This window comes from Orcinus orca, chromosome 16 (assembly GCF_937001465.1).
Source record: "Orcinus orca chromosome 16, mOrcOrc1.1, whole genome shotgun sequence".
In the NCBI taxonomy this organism is placed as follows: Eukaryota; Metazoa; Chordata; class Mammalia; order Artiodactyla; family Delphinidae; genus Orcinus; species Orcinus orca.
In genome coordinates, this window is record NC_064574.1 from 64,771,521 (window position 1) to 64,789,394 (window position 17,874).

At 45.3% G+C, this 17,874-nt stretch overlaps 1 protein-coding gene across 1 annotated transcript in view; it reads left to right on the plus strand.

Moving 5' to 3' along the window:
• Positions 1-6,722: 6,722 nt before the first annotated feature.
• TMC5 (transmembrane channel like 5) overlaps positions 6,723-17,874 on the plus strand; it is a 30,311-nt gene continuing 19,159 nt past the window's right edge. Inside the window, exons 1-7 of the mRNA XM_004285724.3 lie at positions 6,723-7,032; positions 8,597-8,696; positions 10,835-10,922; positions 11,367-11,615; positions 13,775-13,926; positions 15,606-15,750; positions 16,640-16,795. Of these exons, the coding sequence (XP_004285772.1) occupies positions 6,723-7,032; positions 8,597-8,696; positions 10,835-10,922; positions 11,367-11,615; positions 13,775-13,926; positions 15,606-15,750; positions 16,640-16,795 (1,200 nt within the window). The remainder of the gene's footprint in view (positions 7,033-8,596; positions 8,697-10,834; positions 10,923-11,366; positions 11,616-13,774; positions 13,927-15,605; positions 15,751-16,639; positions 16,796-17,874) is intronic.

The window sequence follows — 17,874 nt, forward strand, 5'->3', positions numbered from 1 at the left end:
TAGGACCATGTCAAAGCGTCCTCCTTGGTCTTCTCCCCCACTGCCTGGCCCATCATTAAAAATATACCTTTGACCTTGTCACTCCCTTGTTTCTCATCTTCCATTGTTCTTCATAACCTTTGGGAGAAAGACTACACCACTTCACTTGTGAGAACATTGAAGAATGAGGATGCACTGAGCTAATGTAAGACGCCAGCCAAAGCCCAGCCTGACTGACCTCCTCCCACCTCTGCTATCCTCTCCCTACCTGAACCCTGTACTCTAGGTCAGTGGTTCTTGACCTTGGCTGGTGATTAGAATTATCTGATTACCTGGGGAGACTTAAAAATCATACAAATGCCTGGGCCCAACTTTCAGAGATTCTATTTAGCTGTCTGGGGTGAGGCCTGGGAATAGGTATATATATAAAATTGAGAATCATTGCTCCAGGTTAATTGATTTTCATAGCATTCCTTTTATATATTCAACCCTTTCTGGTCTCACATGTTTATTTGTGCTGTTCTTCATCCTTGGAATGCCCTCCTCCTAACTATGTATTAATTTATCCTTCCAATCCCAGCTCAGATGTCTCTTTTCCATGTAGATTTCCCTTCAGACTCCCAGGCCAAATTCTCTTCTCTTTCCTCTGAACTCCTTGGGCCTGTCTTCTTATATTCATCTGTTGCTACTTGTATTATAATTGCTTATGGCTGTGGTTAATAAGCTCAGCCAGACTGTATTGAGAGTTCCTTGAGGGTAGACAACCCATGTCTTTAACTTTGTATTCTCACCCCATTGCCCATGCCTAATACATGGTTGGCATTCAGTCAGCGTTTGTGGGATGAATGAATTGATGGATGGATGGATGGATGGATGGATGGATGGATGACTATCTTTACTATGCTATTGGATGACTATTGATCCATCATTTTGGGATTTCAGAATGCTCAGCAGAGCATCTTCAGTCCAGCCCTCATTTCACCGTGAGGGTGACAGCCCCTTCGGCATCCTTGGGAGAAAGGATGGAGATTATCCTGAAAGCATTGAAATGAAATCCAGGGAGATGGCAAATCCGTACAGCCCCTCTGTGCCAGGTGCTCCTGGCAATGGCTATGGTAAGCATTTGTTAAGAAGAGTATCATATCCTGGGAAGAAAGTAAAATTCAGTGGGCTTGGGACCAATCATTAAAGATCAGCAGGAGAAGAATTGGTTTATTCCTCCTCCTTCAAACACCCACCTTACAAGAGTTGAACATTCAGGGTCTAGAGGAGACAAGCAGTGTCATCAATTATCAAAGCAGGTTGGGCAGGGGTTGTGCCTGTGTGAGGCAACTGATGGTCAGGTTCAGCCCATCGCCGTGATGTGGGAAGATGGACTTAGTGTGGCCAGATCCTCAGATTTTTCTAAAGAAGCCAGAAATCTGGGTTTTTACATGCTCCAAAATAATTTTTTGAATAAATAAATAAAATCCCTGAGCTGGACAAACAAAACCACTGGTAGACTAGATTCCGTATGTGTGGCTGCCAGTGTCCAGCTTTAGTTCAGCACATCCTGCAGGTGTTCAGATGGTCAGCACTTGTATCTTTAGAACCTACTGGGGGCACAGGGAGTTAGAAGTAGCTCTGTTCTCAGGGTTCGTAAAGCCTAAGTGAGTAGGTGACACCAACACATCAAGACTAAAGAAAATTAGCAAACAGACTGACAATATGTGAAAAATCACGTCGTTCTCAGAATCTGCTGTGTGTGAAGGTTTAGCTCTAGGAGGTAAAGGAGATTCTACCAGTTCTCATGTTCCGGAAGAAAAAAGGGACTTGTTGTCTGATAGAAGAAGCCAGCTCATGGCACAAGTCAATGTTATAGGAATTCAGAGCCCGTGAGAGCTGGAAAAAGGAGTGTTCAGTCATGAACAGAGTGAGGGACCCAAGTGTTGGTTGGTGCACATGGAAGACTGCTCAGCCCTGAGGGAGTGGGTGGGGAAGGGATTGAAGAAGGCAGGGAGGAGGGGTGGGATGCATCGCTGTGCACTAAGGAAAAACGCGGACTCTTACACATTTGCATAGACAGCATTAACTTGGGCTATTCCGAACCTTTATGCCAGGCATTCTCAGTGGGGCATATCAATCCCAAAGGGTGAAAATTTATTGAAAGGCCACAAAAAACCTTCCTTTTTTATGTATAAAGCAGATATGCATACAGTATATGTATATAGTTATACGTATATCTGTGGCATTAAAATATCATGGGGGAGGGCAATAAGGAAGAAACGTCTAAAAAGGCTACTTAGGTGGCAAGTAATGAAAAAAAAAGATTGAGAAACACTGCCCCACCCCAATGCAAGCAGAGCTAATAACGCCCAGAGGGTTTTGAGTGTTTCGCATGTCCTGGAAACCCTGCCAAGCACTTTACTTTTACAGTCTTCTTTCATCTGCGGCCACCTTTCAGACAGACACTACAGCTCTCCATGTTACAGAGGGGAAAACTGAGGCTCAGAGAGAAACGCGCCCAAGGTCACCCAGCTACTAAATCAAAAGAGCCAGTGTCAGAATCTAGTCTCTCTGACCCTGCATTACTTCTGGGTAGGATCAGGGCAAATGCGGATTCCTGACCACCAAGCTCCAGAGAACACTGGAATTAGAAAGCTATTTTAAAAAGTGGTCACGTAAAGTGTGGCTTCCTTCTCTGGGCTCCTTGTAGGACCAAGGTCGTTGTGCCGGCATTCACTTGTCCAGTGCTATGCCATCCTGTTAGACTATGCACTCCTTAAGGAGAACCCATTTCATCCATGTATCCTCCAAGGCTCTATGTGATTTTCCTAGTGCCTAGCATACAGCTGGTGCTTGAGCAATGCTAACTGAATTAGTAGCAACAACTGTAAGGGATGTATCAGTTGGCTATTGCCACAGGAATGCTTCATAACAAACAACTCCAAAACCCAATGTTGTAGATAAGCATCGTTTATTTCTCACCCACACATCTGTGGGTTTGCTTGGAGTTTGACTGAACCAGGCTGGGTTTGGCTGTGCCTGATTTGAGGTCACAGATTCTATTTAGGTCTAGGGTCCTTCTTGACCCAGTGAGCTACCTTGGGCCATTTTCTTCCCGTGGCATAAGCTGGAAGCAGAAACAAACGATGTCTCTGGGTCCTTGACTTGGAACTAGCAAACTGTCACTTCTACCATGTTCCACTGGTTAAAGCAAGTCACATGAGCAAGCCCAACTTCAGTGGAGGTTTCCAAGGTGGAGGAAGTGTAATATTTGCTGAAAAACAATTAATTTACCACAATAGTTAATATATATTAAGAATTTGCTATGTTCCAGGATTACTTTAAGCACTTTACGTGTATTAACTGATTCAATTTCCCCAACAATCCTATGCAAATGTCTTATTATTATCCCTGATTTACAGACTCTGAAGCTCAGAGACGTTAAGTAACATGCCAGAGAGCACACAGCTAGTAAGCAGCAAAGCCAGGAACTGATCCTTGGCAAGAAGTTCCAGAACCTCCTGCAGTATAATTTTGTACATCTCCATCAAAATGTGCTCCATTTTCTCTGTTGAGGAGTTTAGCCTTCATTGTTTACCATGAGTTGAATAAAAATATACTGAAATGTGACACTGTCGTGTAGATGCTGAAAGTGGACTCTGTCCTTAAGAAAATCAGGCCAAATTTCAAATTTATTCACGTGTCATCATAAAATGCTAGAACTAGAAGGAAGCTTTGTAATCACCTAGAAAAGCTTTTTTTTTTTTTACTCAATTTTTAGAAGACTTATTTTTTTACAGAAGTTTTAGGTTCACTGTAAAATTGAGGGAAAGGTAACAGAGATTTCCCACATGTCCCTTGTCCCACATGTGCATGGCCTCCCCCGTTATCAGAGTCCCCCACCAGAGTGGGACATTTGTTACAATTGAACCTACATTAATAAATCATTATCACCCAAAATCCATAGCTTACAATGGGTTCACCTTGGGTTGTGCATTGTATGGGTTTGGACCAATATATAATGACATGTAGCTATCGTCATGGTATCACACAGAGTATTTTCACCGTCCTAAAACCCTCTGAGCTCCATCTATTCGTCCCTCCCCCTCCAGACAAGTATTTTTCAAACTCTGATTTGTGACCCATTAACAAGTCTTACTGACCACTGTGTGCTCAGTAACATCTAGTGTGGTAAGATTAATTGTCTCTTGTCTCTTCATTCCAGTGAACCCTGCTTATGTGGGTGACAATGGCCTCAGCCAAGCTTATGGAGACCCCCCCTTGTCCGGACATGATTGGCACAAGTCACCCCAAGGTAAGGCTTAAATGGACAGTGACCAAAAATATCAACCCAAGAAGGAATGTGTTCAAGGCAATGCGGACATTGCCATTTCCTCTTGGCCTCTGGTGTGCTAACTGATGCAGTACTTCCTTAATTTATCATAATGGGATTTTCTTTTATTTATTTATTTTTGGCTGCGTTGGGTCTTCGCTGCTGTGCGCGGGCCTTCTCTAGTTGCGGAGAGCGGGGGCTACTCCTCTTTGCAGTGTGCGGGCTTCTCATTGCAGTGGCCTCTCTTGGTGCTCTAGGCACGCAGGCTTCAGTAGCTGTGGCACGTGGGCTTCAGAGTTGTGGCACGTGGGCTTCCGAGTTGTGGCTCGCAGGCTCTAGAGCACAGGTTCAGTAGTTGTGGCACACGGGCTTAGTTGCTCCGCGACACGTGGGATCTTCCCGGACCAGAGCTCGAACCCATGTCCCCTGCATTGGCAGGCAGATTCTTAACCATTGCGCCACCAGGGAAGCCTGGGTTTTCTTTTACACATGCAGTTTTTTCTCTTTTGGATATCAGGGTGTCTTCACTAGGACTCTTCTGGTTGCAAGAGACAGAAACACAACCCACCCAGGCCCAAGGCTTGTGTGGTGGGAAGGATATGGAGAAACAAAGAATTGAAGGTAGAATTACCTTCCAGCACCTAGGACAGTGCCTGGCACATAGTAGGTGCTCAGAGATATTTGTTGTATGAGTCACAGGAACGAGGGCCTGAGTCTGAAGCCAGGGGCTCGGGGCCACCTGGATTCTTTTTCTCCGTCTATTTCGCATCTTTGCTTGATGCAGCTTCTCTTTAAGCTTCACCTCATACATCTCAACCAGTCAGGCTTTCCCTGCAGGCCAGGGAGCGTGACAGCAGCAGCCCTAGACACACACACAGGTCAGCAATGTCATGGAAAGTCTTCCTTTCTTTCTAGGCCTGTGAGTCAGTGCTGAGGAGACTCTCTCCAGCCCCATTTGGGACACATACCTACACATGAACCAATCATTTTTACATAGGAAAGAAGGCTGGGTCAATGTCCATCCCGTGCCTAATACCTGTGCTGGTGAGGTGGCAGTGACTTGAGCCAAATTTTTCTGAATAATCGTAGAATTATGATGACAGTGGAGGGTAGGAGTAATCAGATTGGAGAAGGCTTTTTTTTTTTTTTTTTTGGAGAAGGCTTTGAGATCAGTTAGGAAGCGCTATAAGGATCACTGTGTGCTGTGGTGAAGGTCTGAGCAGAGGCAGAGGCTGAGAAATAAAAAAGCATTAGAGGAGAGAGGCCAGGGAATGCTGGAAGTTAAAGGCAAACCTGTGAAAAATGAGGAATAAACCGAAGACGTCCTCTAAGTAACAACACAAGTTGCGGGGCCCCATGACTTAAAACCATCCCTCACCTTCTGACCCCCTAGGGTGGATGATATCCTGTAGCCTCATTCTCTAAGAGCCTTCTCAAGGAGGCCTGTACCTTTCAAGGGGTAGGTGTTGCTACTTGGGAGAGAAAACCATGGGGATATAAACAGTCATGCTCTCCATTTGGTTCCCACGAGAGCAGGGAATGGCTTTAACTACTGGGGAAAAAGAAATGCTTTTAAACCTCCTAAGATGCTCTCTCTGGCCAGCATGAAGTTTAGGGCCTCTGGGTGGAGTGCCCAGGAGGCAGAGAGAAGTAAAGAAATAGAGGACCCAGAGATGAACCTGGCTTTCTGCACCATTTTGCTTTGCACCAGTTCTGATTCTCAAATCATTTATAATTAATCGGTGGACAGTCTCCTGATAGAGTGTCACTCTGATGTATCATGCCCACATCTAGGAAGTGCCTGGCACCTAGCAGGTACTCATAAACATTCATTCATTTATGAATGAATGAATGAGTGATACCTCAGCATCTTGTTACAGGAGAGGACCAGGGTGAAGTGATTAAAAGGCCCTGCTTTGGGACCAGACAGACCTGGGTTTGATCCCTAGCTCTGCTACTTGCTGGTTTTGTGACCTTAGGCAAATTACCTTTTGGGGCCTCAGTTTTCTTATAAAATGGGGTTTATTATAGTATTTATTCTGTAGGGTGATTGTGGAAATTAAATAATATACTCTAGGGCTTCCCTGGTGGCGCGGTGGTTGAGAGTCCGCCTGCCGATGCAGGGGACACGGGTTCGTACCCCGGTCCGGGAAGATCCCACATGCCATGGAGCGGCTGGGCCCGTGAGCCATGGCCGCTGAGCCTGCACGTCCGGAGCCTGTGCTCCGCAACGGGAGAGGCCACAACAGTGAGAGGCCCACGTACCGCAAAAACAAACAAACAAACAAAACCTGTGAATGGGGGGGGAGGCTCTCTGTGGTTGTCATCACTTTTCCTGGAGGTTCCTCACAATGCCAGTGTGACTGCTGTAGGAGGTCTTGGGAAGCCCACCCTGGTGGAGAGTAAGGCTTGGAGGAAGCCAGAGATGCTGTCTGGTGACCAAGTGAATGAAATCATCGTTGAGGTTGAGAATGTCCCATCTGGGGTCCAAAGCCATCCATCTTCAAATCAGATTGTTCCAGAACAGACACTGGCAAACTCAAGCTTTAGTTTGGTCTCCTCCATTTCTGACATTGATGTGACAGACTCTCAGATTTTCAGCAACTGGAATGACAAAAAGGGCAAGCAGTTCTTACGGTTTTCAGCACCTGTGAATGAATCGTTTTCCCAGACCCTTCATAGCTCAGACAGCATGGGCTTAGACACCCCTTGTATTTCACATGAGAACATCCAAGGTAGTGAGACCCTGGGGCAGAGGAGTTAGAACGGGAACGGCACCTTCCAAGTTGCCCACAGGGTTTTGGTTTTAAGACTTCGAGGAGGGTGAAGGTTTGGTGGGTGACCTGAGGATGCTCGAGACCGCGGAAGGGGTCACTTTGAGAACGTCTGATACCCGAGAAGGAGTTTACCTTGATCAAGCTCGTTTCATGTGCCCAGTGTTCTGCCTTTTTGTTACCCATCGAGTTTAGTTTTATTTACTTGCCACATTCCACACCCGTGAGGCAGGCATGCCTGTCATTTCCATTTGCTTGATGAGGACCCTGAGGTTCAGGGAAGTCCAATGATGTGGCAGATCTGGGATCACATGCAGGTCTGCCTGACTCCCAAGCCTGACACCTTAACCACCGTCCTGTCCTGCTTTGGTCCCATCGCTCTCCACTCTGGATTTGGCAACGAGGGGTGCCTCTTTTGTCAAGTCCGCTGTGAAACCGGGTTTTTTCCTCTTCCCTCCTTCGCCTTTCTTCCTTTCTGTCTACTCCCACTTCCCTCTCAGGAGACACTCAAATTCCTCGTCTTCAGCCGAGTGATTTGGTGACCCTCTTCTGGGCACTCTCCCTCCACCTCAGCTATGTCACTGAAATGAGGAGTTCCGAGCAGCTCCCTAATAGGGCCAGGAGCCAGCCTGCTCCCGGCCACCTCCCCAGCGGGCCCCCAGCTGCCCCTCCACTGCTACTGGAGTAGGGGCAGCAGTGCCAGGCATCACACGTGGACACACCACCACCCAGAGCGAGAAGGGTCTGCCTTTTCCATGTTTTTTGAGCCTTGCTTTTTTGAGAGGGAAGAAACCTTTTCCAAGAAACTCCTCAGCAGACCACCCCTCACAGAACATTGGCCAACGTGTCACATGCCTGGGCCTGAACAGGTCACCTGCAAGGGGGCTGGGACCATCAAGATAGGCTTGGATTCACTGGGATCTGTCTCCCGTGCCTGGAGATGGGTCCCACCCTGCAGAAGCCCAGGGCCGTGGGAGAGAGGGCTGTAGATTTCTGAACCAGATCGGGATTCTGTCAAAAAGGAGAGCTGACTGCGGGATAGATGACCAACAATATTTGCCACGCTGACGCAAAGTGGGAATTTGAGTTCTTGGGAGAGGAGGGGGGAGTCCTCATCTTCCAGTGGATGGAGGAACACAAGACAACGGTCCAGAAAAGTCAAGAAGATGCTTGGGCCTGGAGTGCAGGGGGCAAGAGGAAGCCATGCGGGAAATTACAGAGGGAGGAGAGCCAGGCCGACCGAACATGCTGGGTCTCATCAGCTTTGCTGACTGTTCCTTGTCATGCGAAGAAGGAAAGCACTGAATTAGAATTGCGTGCAAACCATCATATGCTTTGGCTTCGAGATTTCACACGTGTACGTGCTGTCTTCTTGTTTTTATTTGTGACTTTGGGGATCACTGAGTACATATATTCTTCTTTCTTTGTGATCTTATAAAAACATGCTCTATCTTCAGCACCATATTTCAAATGCTATTATTCTGTTAAAGGAGAAAAAAATTAAACTCCATTTTTTTTTCTGCAGGACAAAAGTTAATCACATCTCTGATACCCATGACATTTAGAGACAGAATTAAAGCCATCAGGAATCAACCAAGGACCATGGAAGAGAAAAGGAACCTTAGGTATGGACAAAACGCTTTTCTTCTTGCCCGGATTTCATGGAAACCTCAATCTTCTACTTTTGTCCCATGTTGGAAAGATAAGAAATAAATAAATGCAAGAGAAGAGACAATCTCCCTACCGAAGAATTCCACACAGTCTGTGTTGGTTGCCTGGAGTGTGGGCTGTGCTTAGTGACTTTCTTCCTGGGAGCAGAGCATGCAAAGGGGGAAGTAGCTTCCCAGGGGTGAAGTCAGGCTAATACTGCCAGGTGGTCAAGATTAACATTCCCAGGGAAAGTCATGTGACCAGAAGGAGTTCCCCTCTGTGGTACCCTCTCCTAAAACCAGCAACCCTAGTCTAACCAGACAAAATAATCAGGCAAACCCCAATCGAGGGACATTCTTCAAAGTACCTGAGGAGTATTCCTCAAAACTGTCAAGGTCATCAAAAAGAAGGGAAGTCTGAGAGACGGTCACAGGTTGAAGTGTTCTGAAGAGACATGACAATTAATGCAATGTGGTTTCCTGCATGGGTCCTGGAAATGGCACCTGTGGAAAAACTAGTAAAATCGGAATAGTCTGGAGTTTAGGTAAAAGTTAGACACCAGTGTTGGTTTCTTAGTTGTGACAGACCTACCATGGAAATGTAAGATGTTAAAGGGGGGAAATGGTGAGTAGTAGATGGGAATTTTCTGTTCTCTTTTTGTAACTTCTCTGTAAATCTCAAACTACTGTTTAAAAAAAAAAAGGTGGGGGGGGTGGTGACGGGAGGGAGTTCCCTGGTGGTCCAGTGGTTAGGACTCGGGTGGTTTCACTGCTTCGACCCAGGTTCAGTCCCTGGTCAGGGAGCTAAGATCCTGCAAGCCACAAGGCGCCGGGGTGGGGGAGCACAAAACCCAAACAAACAAAACCTCGGAAGCTTTCCAAGCCCAGGAATTCAAAAACAAGAGCGAGGGCTGTTTAAGCCTTCAGCCCTTCTTACATTTTCCATTCCTCAGCCTTTTTCTTTTTCTTTTTGCCATTTGTAGCGTTTAGCAGAGACTAGTAGAGTGGATGCAACTGCTAATAAATGATTCAATGACGCAATTGTTCTGAGGTTCCGGGTCTGGCAGGGGTGATAGATTGGTCAACAAGTAACTTATAAATGACAGAAAGAAAATCAGGCCAAATCAAGGTGGAAGGAGTTTGCAGGGGGAGGATTAGAAGGAGAGAGATAGTTCCCTTGGGCAAAGCAGGGGGCATCTGTGAGCTGAGCCTTGGAAGATGGTGATGTGGTGATGGACCTCTGGGGTGGACAAAAGAGAGCCAGGAAGGGGGCAGAGCAAAGGAGATGCCATGAGTTCATGGAGAAGTAAAGAGAAAACTGAGGCTGGATCTTTTTGAAAACACTCTTCCGTTTCAAACGCTGCATGGCCTCCTCCGTCACAGAGCGCAGGCCTTGTATGGCCCGAAAGACTTTACAGCAGGATTTTCAACCTGACATTTGGGTCTGGATCATTCTCTGCTGTGGGAGGCTGTCCTGTTCACTGTAGGGTGTATAGCAGCATCCCTAGTCTCTACCCACTAGATGTCAGTGCCCCCTCTCTACCCCCAATCTGACAACCCCAAAAGTCTCCAGACTTACCCAAATGTTCCTTGGGGGCAAAATCTCCTAGGTTGAGAACCACTGACTTATAGGACCTCACCCACCTACCTACGGTTATCACTCACACCCTTCCCCCTTCCCCCACTCATTCCATTCCAGCTGTCCTGGACTCCTTGGGGCTTTGCACTGGCTGTTCCCTATATTCAGACACTCCCTTATCCATAGACTAACCCCTCTTCTCCTTCAAGACTTGGCGCAAACACTTTGTACTATTCAAATTGTACCACGGTCTTCACCCCAGCATTTCCCACCTCCTTACTCTGTTTTTCCTTTTTCTTTCCCATAGTACAACTCACCTTCTATTATCCTATATCATTTACCCACTCTATTTCTATATTTATTGTTTATTTTCTTTCTCTTCCAACCAAGATGTCTGCTCCATGAGCTGGGGAAATCCGTCTCTACCTCACCCCCTGGGACCATGCCTGGCACATCTCAGGCGCTCAGGAAATATTTGGGGAATGAATGCAAAACAACGTTGATGTCTCTCACTTTCTTCTGCTCTTTCCCACAGGAAAATGGTTGACAAAGAGAAAAGTAAGCAGCCCCGTCGTATCCTGGAGTTCAACGGCTGTGCTCAGTGTCTGAATTCCATTTCATTGGTAAATCGGTCTTTACCACGGTCAGTAAATGGCCACAGAGTAGGGTGAAACCAGGGAGGTGGGAGAGTAAGGATGAGAAGGGACCCACAGGGAGGAGGAGCCAAAGTTCACGGTTGTTTCCTTGAAAGACGTAGAAACTGGGTCAGTCTGGGTGTGGGGAAAACAGGCAGGCATGGGAAGGCCTAAGAGGTTGCTGAGTTATCTGGGCAACTTAGCCACTGTGAGTGTCACCCTCACTAGCAAACCTGGGAAGGTAATAAATAATAACACTCACCTTAGGGGGTGGTCCTGCGGATTAAACGAGATACCGTTTGCAAATGCGTCGAGCGTGGCGCCTGGCACATCATACCGCTCTAGAAACAGTGGCCATTGTCGCTATTATGCAGCCTGCTCAGTAGATATTTGTTGAGGGACGGTCCAGCCGCGCACGTTGTCTACCCGCAGGCATACCGGAGATCAAAGAACAGTCTGTCGGAACTGTTCAATTCCATCAGCCTGTGGCAGAAGACGCTCAAGGTCATCGGAGGCAAGTTCGGCACCAGCGTCCTCTCCTATTTCAACTTTCTGAGGTGGCTTTTGAAATTCAACATTTTCTTGTTCATTGTGACCTTCAGCTTCATCATAATCCCTCAGTTAACCATGGCCGAGAAGAACCACCTCCAATTCACTGGACTGGAATTTTTAACCGGGGCTGTAAGTGCACCATCCCCTGCCCAGAGTTCACACCTTGGAGACGCAGGCACAGGTCTGCCCGTCACCCTTCCAGGCCTCTCATTTTACCTGGGAGTCAACTGATGGGGAAAGAGGGTGTTTAAAATGATTTCTTTTTTTCCCCCAAAGTAACATATACACAGCCTAGTAGAATTTCTGTCTCCTGAGGTGAACATGTTAACAGTTTTTCTTGTCCAGAATCCTCTTCTCTGCACACAAATGGACACATTGTGCATGGACATACGCATCTTTTTTTTTTAACAAAAGATGAATTATTCCTATAGACTGCCTACGACTTGCTTTCTTCCACCTAATATGTGGTGGACATCTCATATTGATGTTCACAGATCTATCTTTTCTTTCTTTTTTTTCTTTCTACAAAACACAGTCCTCCTTAAAAAAAAAATTCCTACTACAGAAGAGAGCAAACTAAGAGAAAGTCTATCTTATCCTCCTTCTTTTGTCTAACTCTCCAGTTTGGAGTGTACCTCTGTCCACCATTTTTCTTTCTATACAGTCATAGATACATAGGTAGATAGATAGTTAAACTTTTTTTTTAAATAAAAGAAGATGAGATACTACAAATCTTGCTTTGCAACTTTTTTTTTTTTTGCGTTACTATGAATCTTGAGCATGGATATACATCCCTATTATTCTTTTTATTAACAACCACGGTATATCTACCCAGCTGCCTACTGAAGCACACAGCCCCTGCCTTGTGAGTTTACCTTCTAGAAGCGATTTCTGCCACTGAGATTCTGTGGATAGACAAACTACAGCCCAAGAACCAAATCTGTATAGCCTGCAAAATAAGATTGGTTTCCATGTTTTTAAATGGTTGGAAAAAAATGAAAAGAAAGATAACATTTTGTGAAACATAATTTATATGAAATTCAAATTTCGGTGTCTTTTCGATTAAGTTCTTTTGGAACACAGCCACAACCATTTGTTTCCGTGTCTGTGCTGCTTTCCTGCTACAGTAGCAGAGGTGAGCAGTTATGGGCTGGCCAAGCCCAGGATATTTACTATCTAGCTCTTTACAGAAAGAGTTTGCCTACTCTTGTAGTAGAGCATTCACAGTAAGGTTCCTCCATTCGTCTTTCTCTTTTCTTTTTCTGTTAAAATTTTTTTTCCTTGGCACATTCAAATGGAATTATTGTGTCAATTTATCCTTCACTTTTTCCTCATTATTGTGTATGTTTGTATATATGAAACATTTTATTATGAAAAATTTCAAACATACAGGAAAATAAAGAGTAGTAAAATAAACACCCAAAGACCCACTACGTAGATTTTAAATTGCTACCATTTTCCCAAATTTGTTTTTTGAAGTATTTTACAGTAAATCACAGACATCAGCTGAATTTCTTCAACATGCATCTCTGGACAATAAGGACATTTTCCTGCAGGCATATACATTATCACACCTAGCAATATTAAAAGTTAATATCATCTAAAATCCAGACCATATTCATATTTTCCCAGTTGTCCCCCAAATGTCTTTCATAGCTTTTGGTTCAGGCCAGGATCCAAGCAAAGACCACACTCTCTTTGCGTTCAGTTGTTTTTCTCTGAAGTCTTTATCAATCTAGAATGATATCCTCAGTCCCTTCCTCCTTTTTTCTTGACATGGGCTTATTGCAGAAACCAGGCCAGTTGTCATGCAGATTCCAATGTTCTACCTTCTGCAACTGTCAAATCGTTTCCTCCGGGTCTCTCTAATTTGTTCCTCTAATTTACACAGACTCCTTATTTCTTGTAAATTGAAATTTAGACCTAAAGGCTTGATTTGTTTCGTTTTAAACCTGTTTGACCATAATACTTGTTAGAGGACAGAGGCACATAATGGCTGGCTGGCCTGCTTTTAATCATGCTTGGCTTGGTCACTGGGTCTGGGTGGTGATCGCTGGGTCCCTCCATTGTAAAGTTATGTTGGTTTGAGATTCCTTTCCACCTCTGAGAGCCTAGTGGTAAGACGTCTAGGTTCTCAGTGGCCTTGGGTACCTCTTTCCTGGCAAACAAAATGTCTACACTGACCAGTGCAGGCTTCTTGCCTATGGAAGAGGTCAACTGTGCAGACCATAGTCATTCATTGTTTTCTTAAGAGATCCACCTGACCTGTGGTTTATTGTCCCTTTCAGGGTTATTTTAGGGACACGGTGATGTACTACGGCTTTTACACCAATACTGAAAACCAGCATGGGAGTAGTGGGACCTCCTACAACATGCAGTTGGCCTACATCTTCACAGTCGGAGCATGCTTGGTTGTCTGCTTTTTCAGTTTGCTCTTCAGGTATAGAATGTCTGCATTTTCTGATTCTAAGCTGTTTTTAGATTTAGGCAAAATTCAAGAGACTCAAAAGTTACTGGAGAAACAGTTTCTCTGAAATTTCAACTTTCTATTGCTGTCTTATCATTCCTTGTCCTAGAACATAAAGTATAAGTTTGGATAGAGGAAGAGAAGTTTTCATGTGCTTTTAAAGAAATTGGGCAGTCTGAAAATAAGGATGCAATGACTCAAGTAGTTTTGACTGACTGTTGTCAACTGACAATTGTCAAAGAGGAGGTACAGATGTTCAATCTGTTAAACCTATTGTTTACTAGGTCTTTGAAACAAAGTACCACAGACCAGGGGGCTTAAACAACAGAAAGTTTTCTTCTCAAATTCTGGAGGCTAGCAGTCCAAGTTCAAGGTGTCAGCAGGGTTGGTTTCTCCTGGGCCTCTCTCCTTGGCTTGCAGACAGCTGCCTTCTCACTGTGTCCTCATGTGATCCGCCCTTGGTGCATATCTGAGTCCTAATATGCCCTTCTTATAAAGGCACTAGCCATACTGGATTAGAGCTCACCTAAATGATCTCACTTTAACTTAATTACCTCTGTAAAGACCCTATCTCCAAATACAGTCAATTTCTCAGGTACTAGGGGTTAGTACGTCAACATATTAATTTTTAGAGGATACAATTCATCCCATAACAACCTCACTGCCAGCACGATAATCCAAAATAAAATAAGATTGTTTTTGTCCTATCAAACTAGGAAATGTTTCTGTTTCTTAAGCTGTTATTACTCAGTGGTGGCAAATTTTGGAAAGGTAATGTCCATTTTACTCAGTATTTTTTACATGCCAGGCTTAGTGCTAAGTGCTTCCTGGGCTGGATTTCACTGAATCCTACTGACATCTCCATGATAATAACAGCTGCCTTTATCGTGTGCGTACTGCCCTTAGGGTTACATTGACTTGTGGTAGGCTGAATAATGCTCCCCCTTTCAAAGATGTCCATGTCCTAATCCCCAGAACCTGTGAATGTTACCTTATCTGGCAAAAGGCATTTTGATTGATGAAATTAAGGATCTTAAAATGGGCTAATGTAATCCCAAAGTCCTTGAAAGTGGGAGGCAGGAGGGTCAAAGTCAGAGAGAAAGTGGAATATGCTACTCTTCTGGCTTTGAAGATGAAGGCGCCACAAGCCAGGGAATGTAGGCAGCCTCTAGATGCTGGGAAAAGGCAGGGAAACATATTCTCCCTTAAAGTGTCCAGAAGGAATACAACTCTGCCAATACCTTGATTTTAGACCCATTTTCTGATTTCTGACCTCCAGTAAGAATAAATAAGTGCTGTTTTAAGCCAGTAAGTTTGGGGCAATTGGTTATAGCAGAAACTAATACAAACCCCATAATAACTCTGTGAGGTGTGAACTACTATTCTCCCCATTATATGGAGGTGGAAGCTGAGGGTCAGAACAGTTAAAATGACAAAATCCCCCAGTTGGCAATCTGGGATTACAAAGTCAGATCCCAAAGCCAGCACTCCTGACTACTCTGTTTGCTGTTGCCCTGTTCCAGAAGAACTTGGGGCTAACTCTTCCATGTTGCCTTTCACCATTAATGATGCGACTCTTCTTTGCTATACTCCCTGCACCCCCAATGCCTGTCCTAATAACCTCTGGGTATTTTGGTTCCTGCCTTCCCTAGCATGGCCAGGTATTTCCGGAACAACTTCATTAACCCACACATTTACTCCAGAGGGATTGCTAAACTCATCTTTTGCTGGGATTTCACTGTCACTCATAAAAGCGCTGTGAAACTGAAACAGAAGAATCTGAGCACTGAGATAAGGGTAAGGCAAGCTAGCTTTACACCCCTTCCCATGGCCAGTCATCTTTCCTCCTTCAATATGTCTGTAACGTTTCTCAAAGTACTAATGAATTATTTTTTATTCTCCATGATATTGGCAAAAAAACCCTAAAACTATTTTAAATGCCCAGGGCTGGTGACGGTGTAGGGAAATGGACATTTTCACACAACGTGGTGTCTTTGTTATTGATACAAGCTTGCGGGAGGGCAGTTTAACAATTTATAACAAAGGTCTAAATGTAAATACTTCTCGACCTCACAGTTCCGGGTTTAAAGTTTTATCCAGTGGTTTTCAACTCGGAGTGGTTTTGCCCTGGGGACACATGGCAATGTCTGGAGGCTCTTTTGGTTGTTGCAGCCAGGGAGTGTGTACTCCCGGCACCTCGTGAGTAGAGGCCAGGGACGCTGCTCAACATTCTGCCGTGCACAGGACAGGCTCCCTGTCACAGAATTATCAAACTCTGAATGACAATAGCGCTAAGGTGGACAAACCCCGGTCCATAGAAAAAAATATCAAAAAAAAAAGAGCAAGCAGAATTCATAAACAAAGGGGCTTTGACAAGAGGGTTCCCTGGTGCAGACACACAGCCTTATTCTTCAAGGAGGTTCTGTGGCCTCAATGTATTTTCCCAAGATCATGGTCCCAATCTCTGTTTCTCTGAGATGGAAAATGTATTTAATGAAGTGATGGGGGTCTTGTCCATTAGAGATTTTCCCACAGGTCTCCTAATCCAAGTTCCTTGTGCACTTACCCCCTCTTTCCTGTGGATCTGGGGTGGATTTGTGTCACTAGGGGCAGCAAGACCTGGGGGGGAATCTTTGCTGACAGTGGAGTGGGTCTGCGGGTGAACTTGACTTCCTTGTGTTTACAGGAGAACCTGTCAGAAATCCGTCAGGAGAATGTCAAGTTAACACTCAATCAGCAGTTGATTCGCTTCTCTGCCCACCTGGCAGCCTGGGTTGTCTCTACTGGAGTGACCATTGCCTGCTGTGTAGCCGTTTATTACCTGGCTGAGAACAACACAGAGGTAACCAGAGAGGCAGGAACTCCAGGGTCCAGAGCACAGAGAAGCAGGTGAAGGGACGGGATGCAGCAGGGGGAGGGGAGGGGAGAGCCCACCACTCAAACTGGGGTCGTGGCCAGCAGCATCGGCACCAGCGGGAAGTTTGCTAAAAAATGCAGAATCCTGGGTCCCTCCCTTGACCCATGATCTGCATCACAAGAACATCCCCAGGTGACGTGTGTGCACACCTCAGAGTGGGAAGCTGGGCTAGTGGAGAGATGGGAACTTTGGCCGCAGGCCTGGGATCAGGTTCTGGTTTCCTCCTTTATTATTATATCCCTAATGTCTCTCATAGCCCCTGGCACCGAGTAGATACTCAGTAAGTATTGTGAACCAATGGAATCTGGCAAGTGATTTACTCGTTCTAAGCCCCGGATTCCTTACCTGTAAACTGGGAATACCTGCTGTGCAGGTGTGTGGTCAGAACTAGAGAAAAGTTACATGGAGAGTCTCTTTAGTGCCTGGTACCCTGGGTGATTGAAGGAATGTTAGCTTTTTCTTTCTTTCTTTTTTTTTAATGGTATGAACTCTGAGACTAATTGGCTGGGTGTACAAAGTACTGTTTTTCTGTAGATTTCAGTCTTCTGGGAAATGGGGCTAATTTTAGCCCATTTTGCCCACCCCTAGAATTGTGGTGCAGGTTGGTCTGATTGTGTCACTTTCTTTAATGGCTTCCCATTACTCTAAATATAAAATCTATCCTCCATGGCATGATTGATAGATCTTTTGTGATGTGACCCCCGCCCACATCTCTAGCCTCAACACCTCACAGCCACCCATATCTCACACCAGCAACACTAAATGGTGTGTCCATAGTTCCCTGAACACACCATGTTTTTCCTCATCTCTGGATGGGAAACATTCATCCTGCACTGCCCTCCCCCACTTCCCTTCATCTGGCAAACTCCTCCTTTTCTTCCTCTAGACCTCAGCGTGAGTGACACTTCCTCCAGGAAGTCTTCTCAGCATCACTACCTTTACTAGATTGAGTTAGGTGTGCCTGACTCTGCAGTCTTTCCCTGTGTGCTGGTCACATGCAGCAT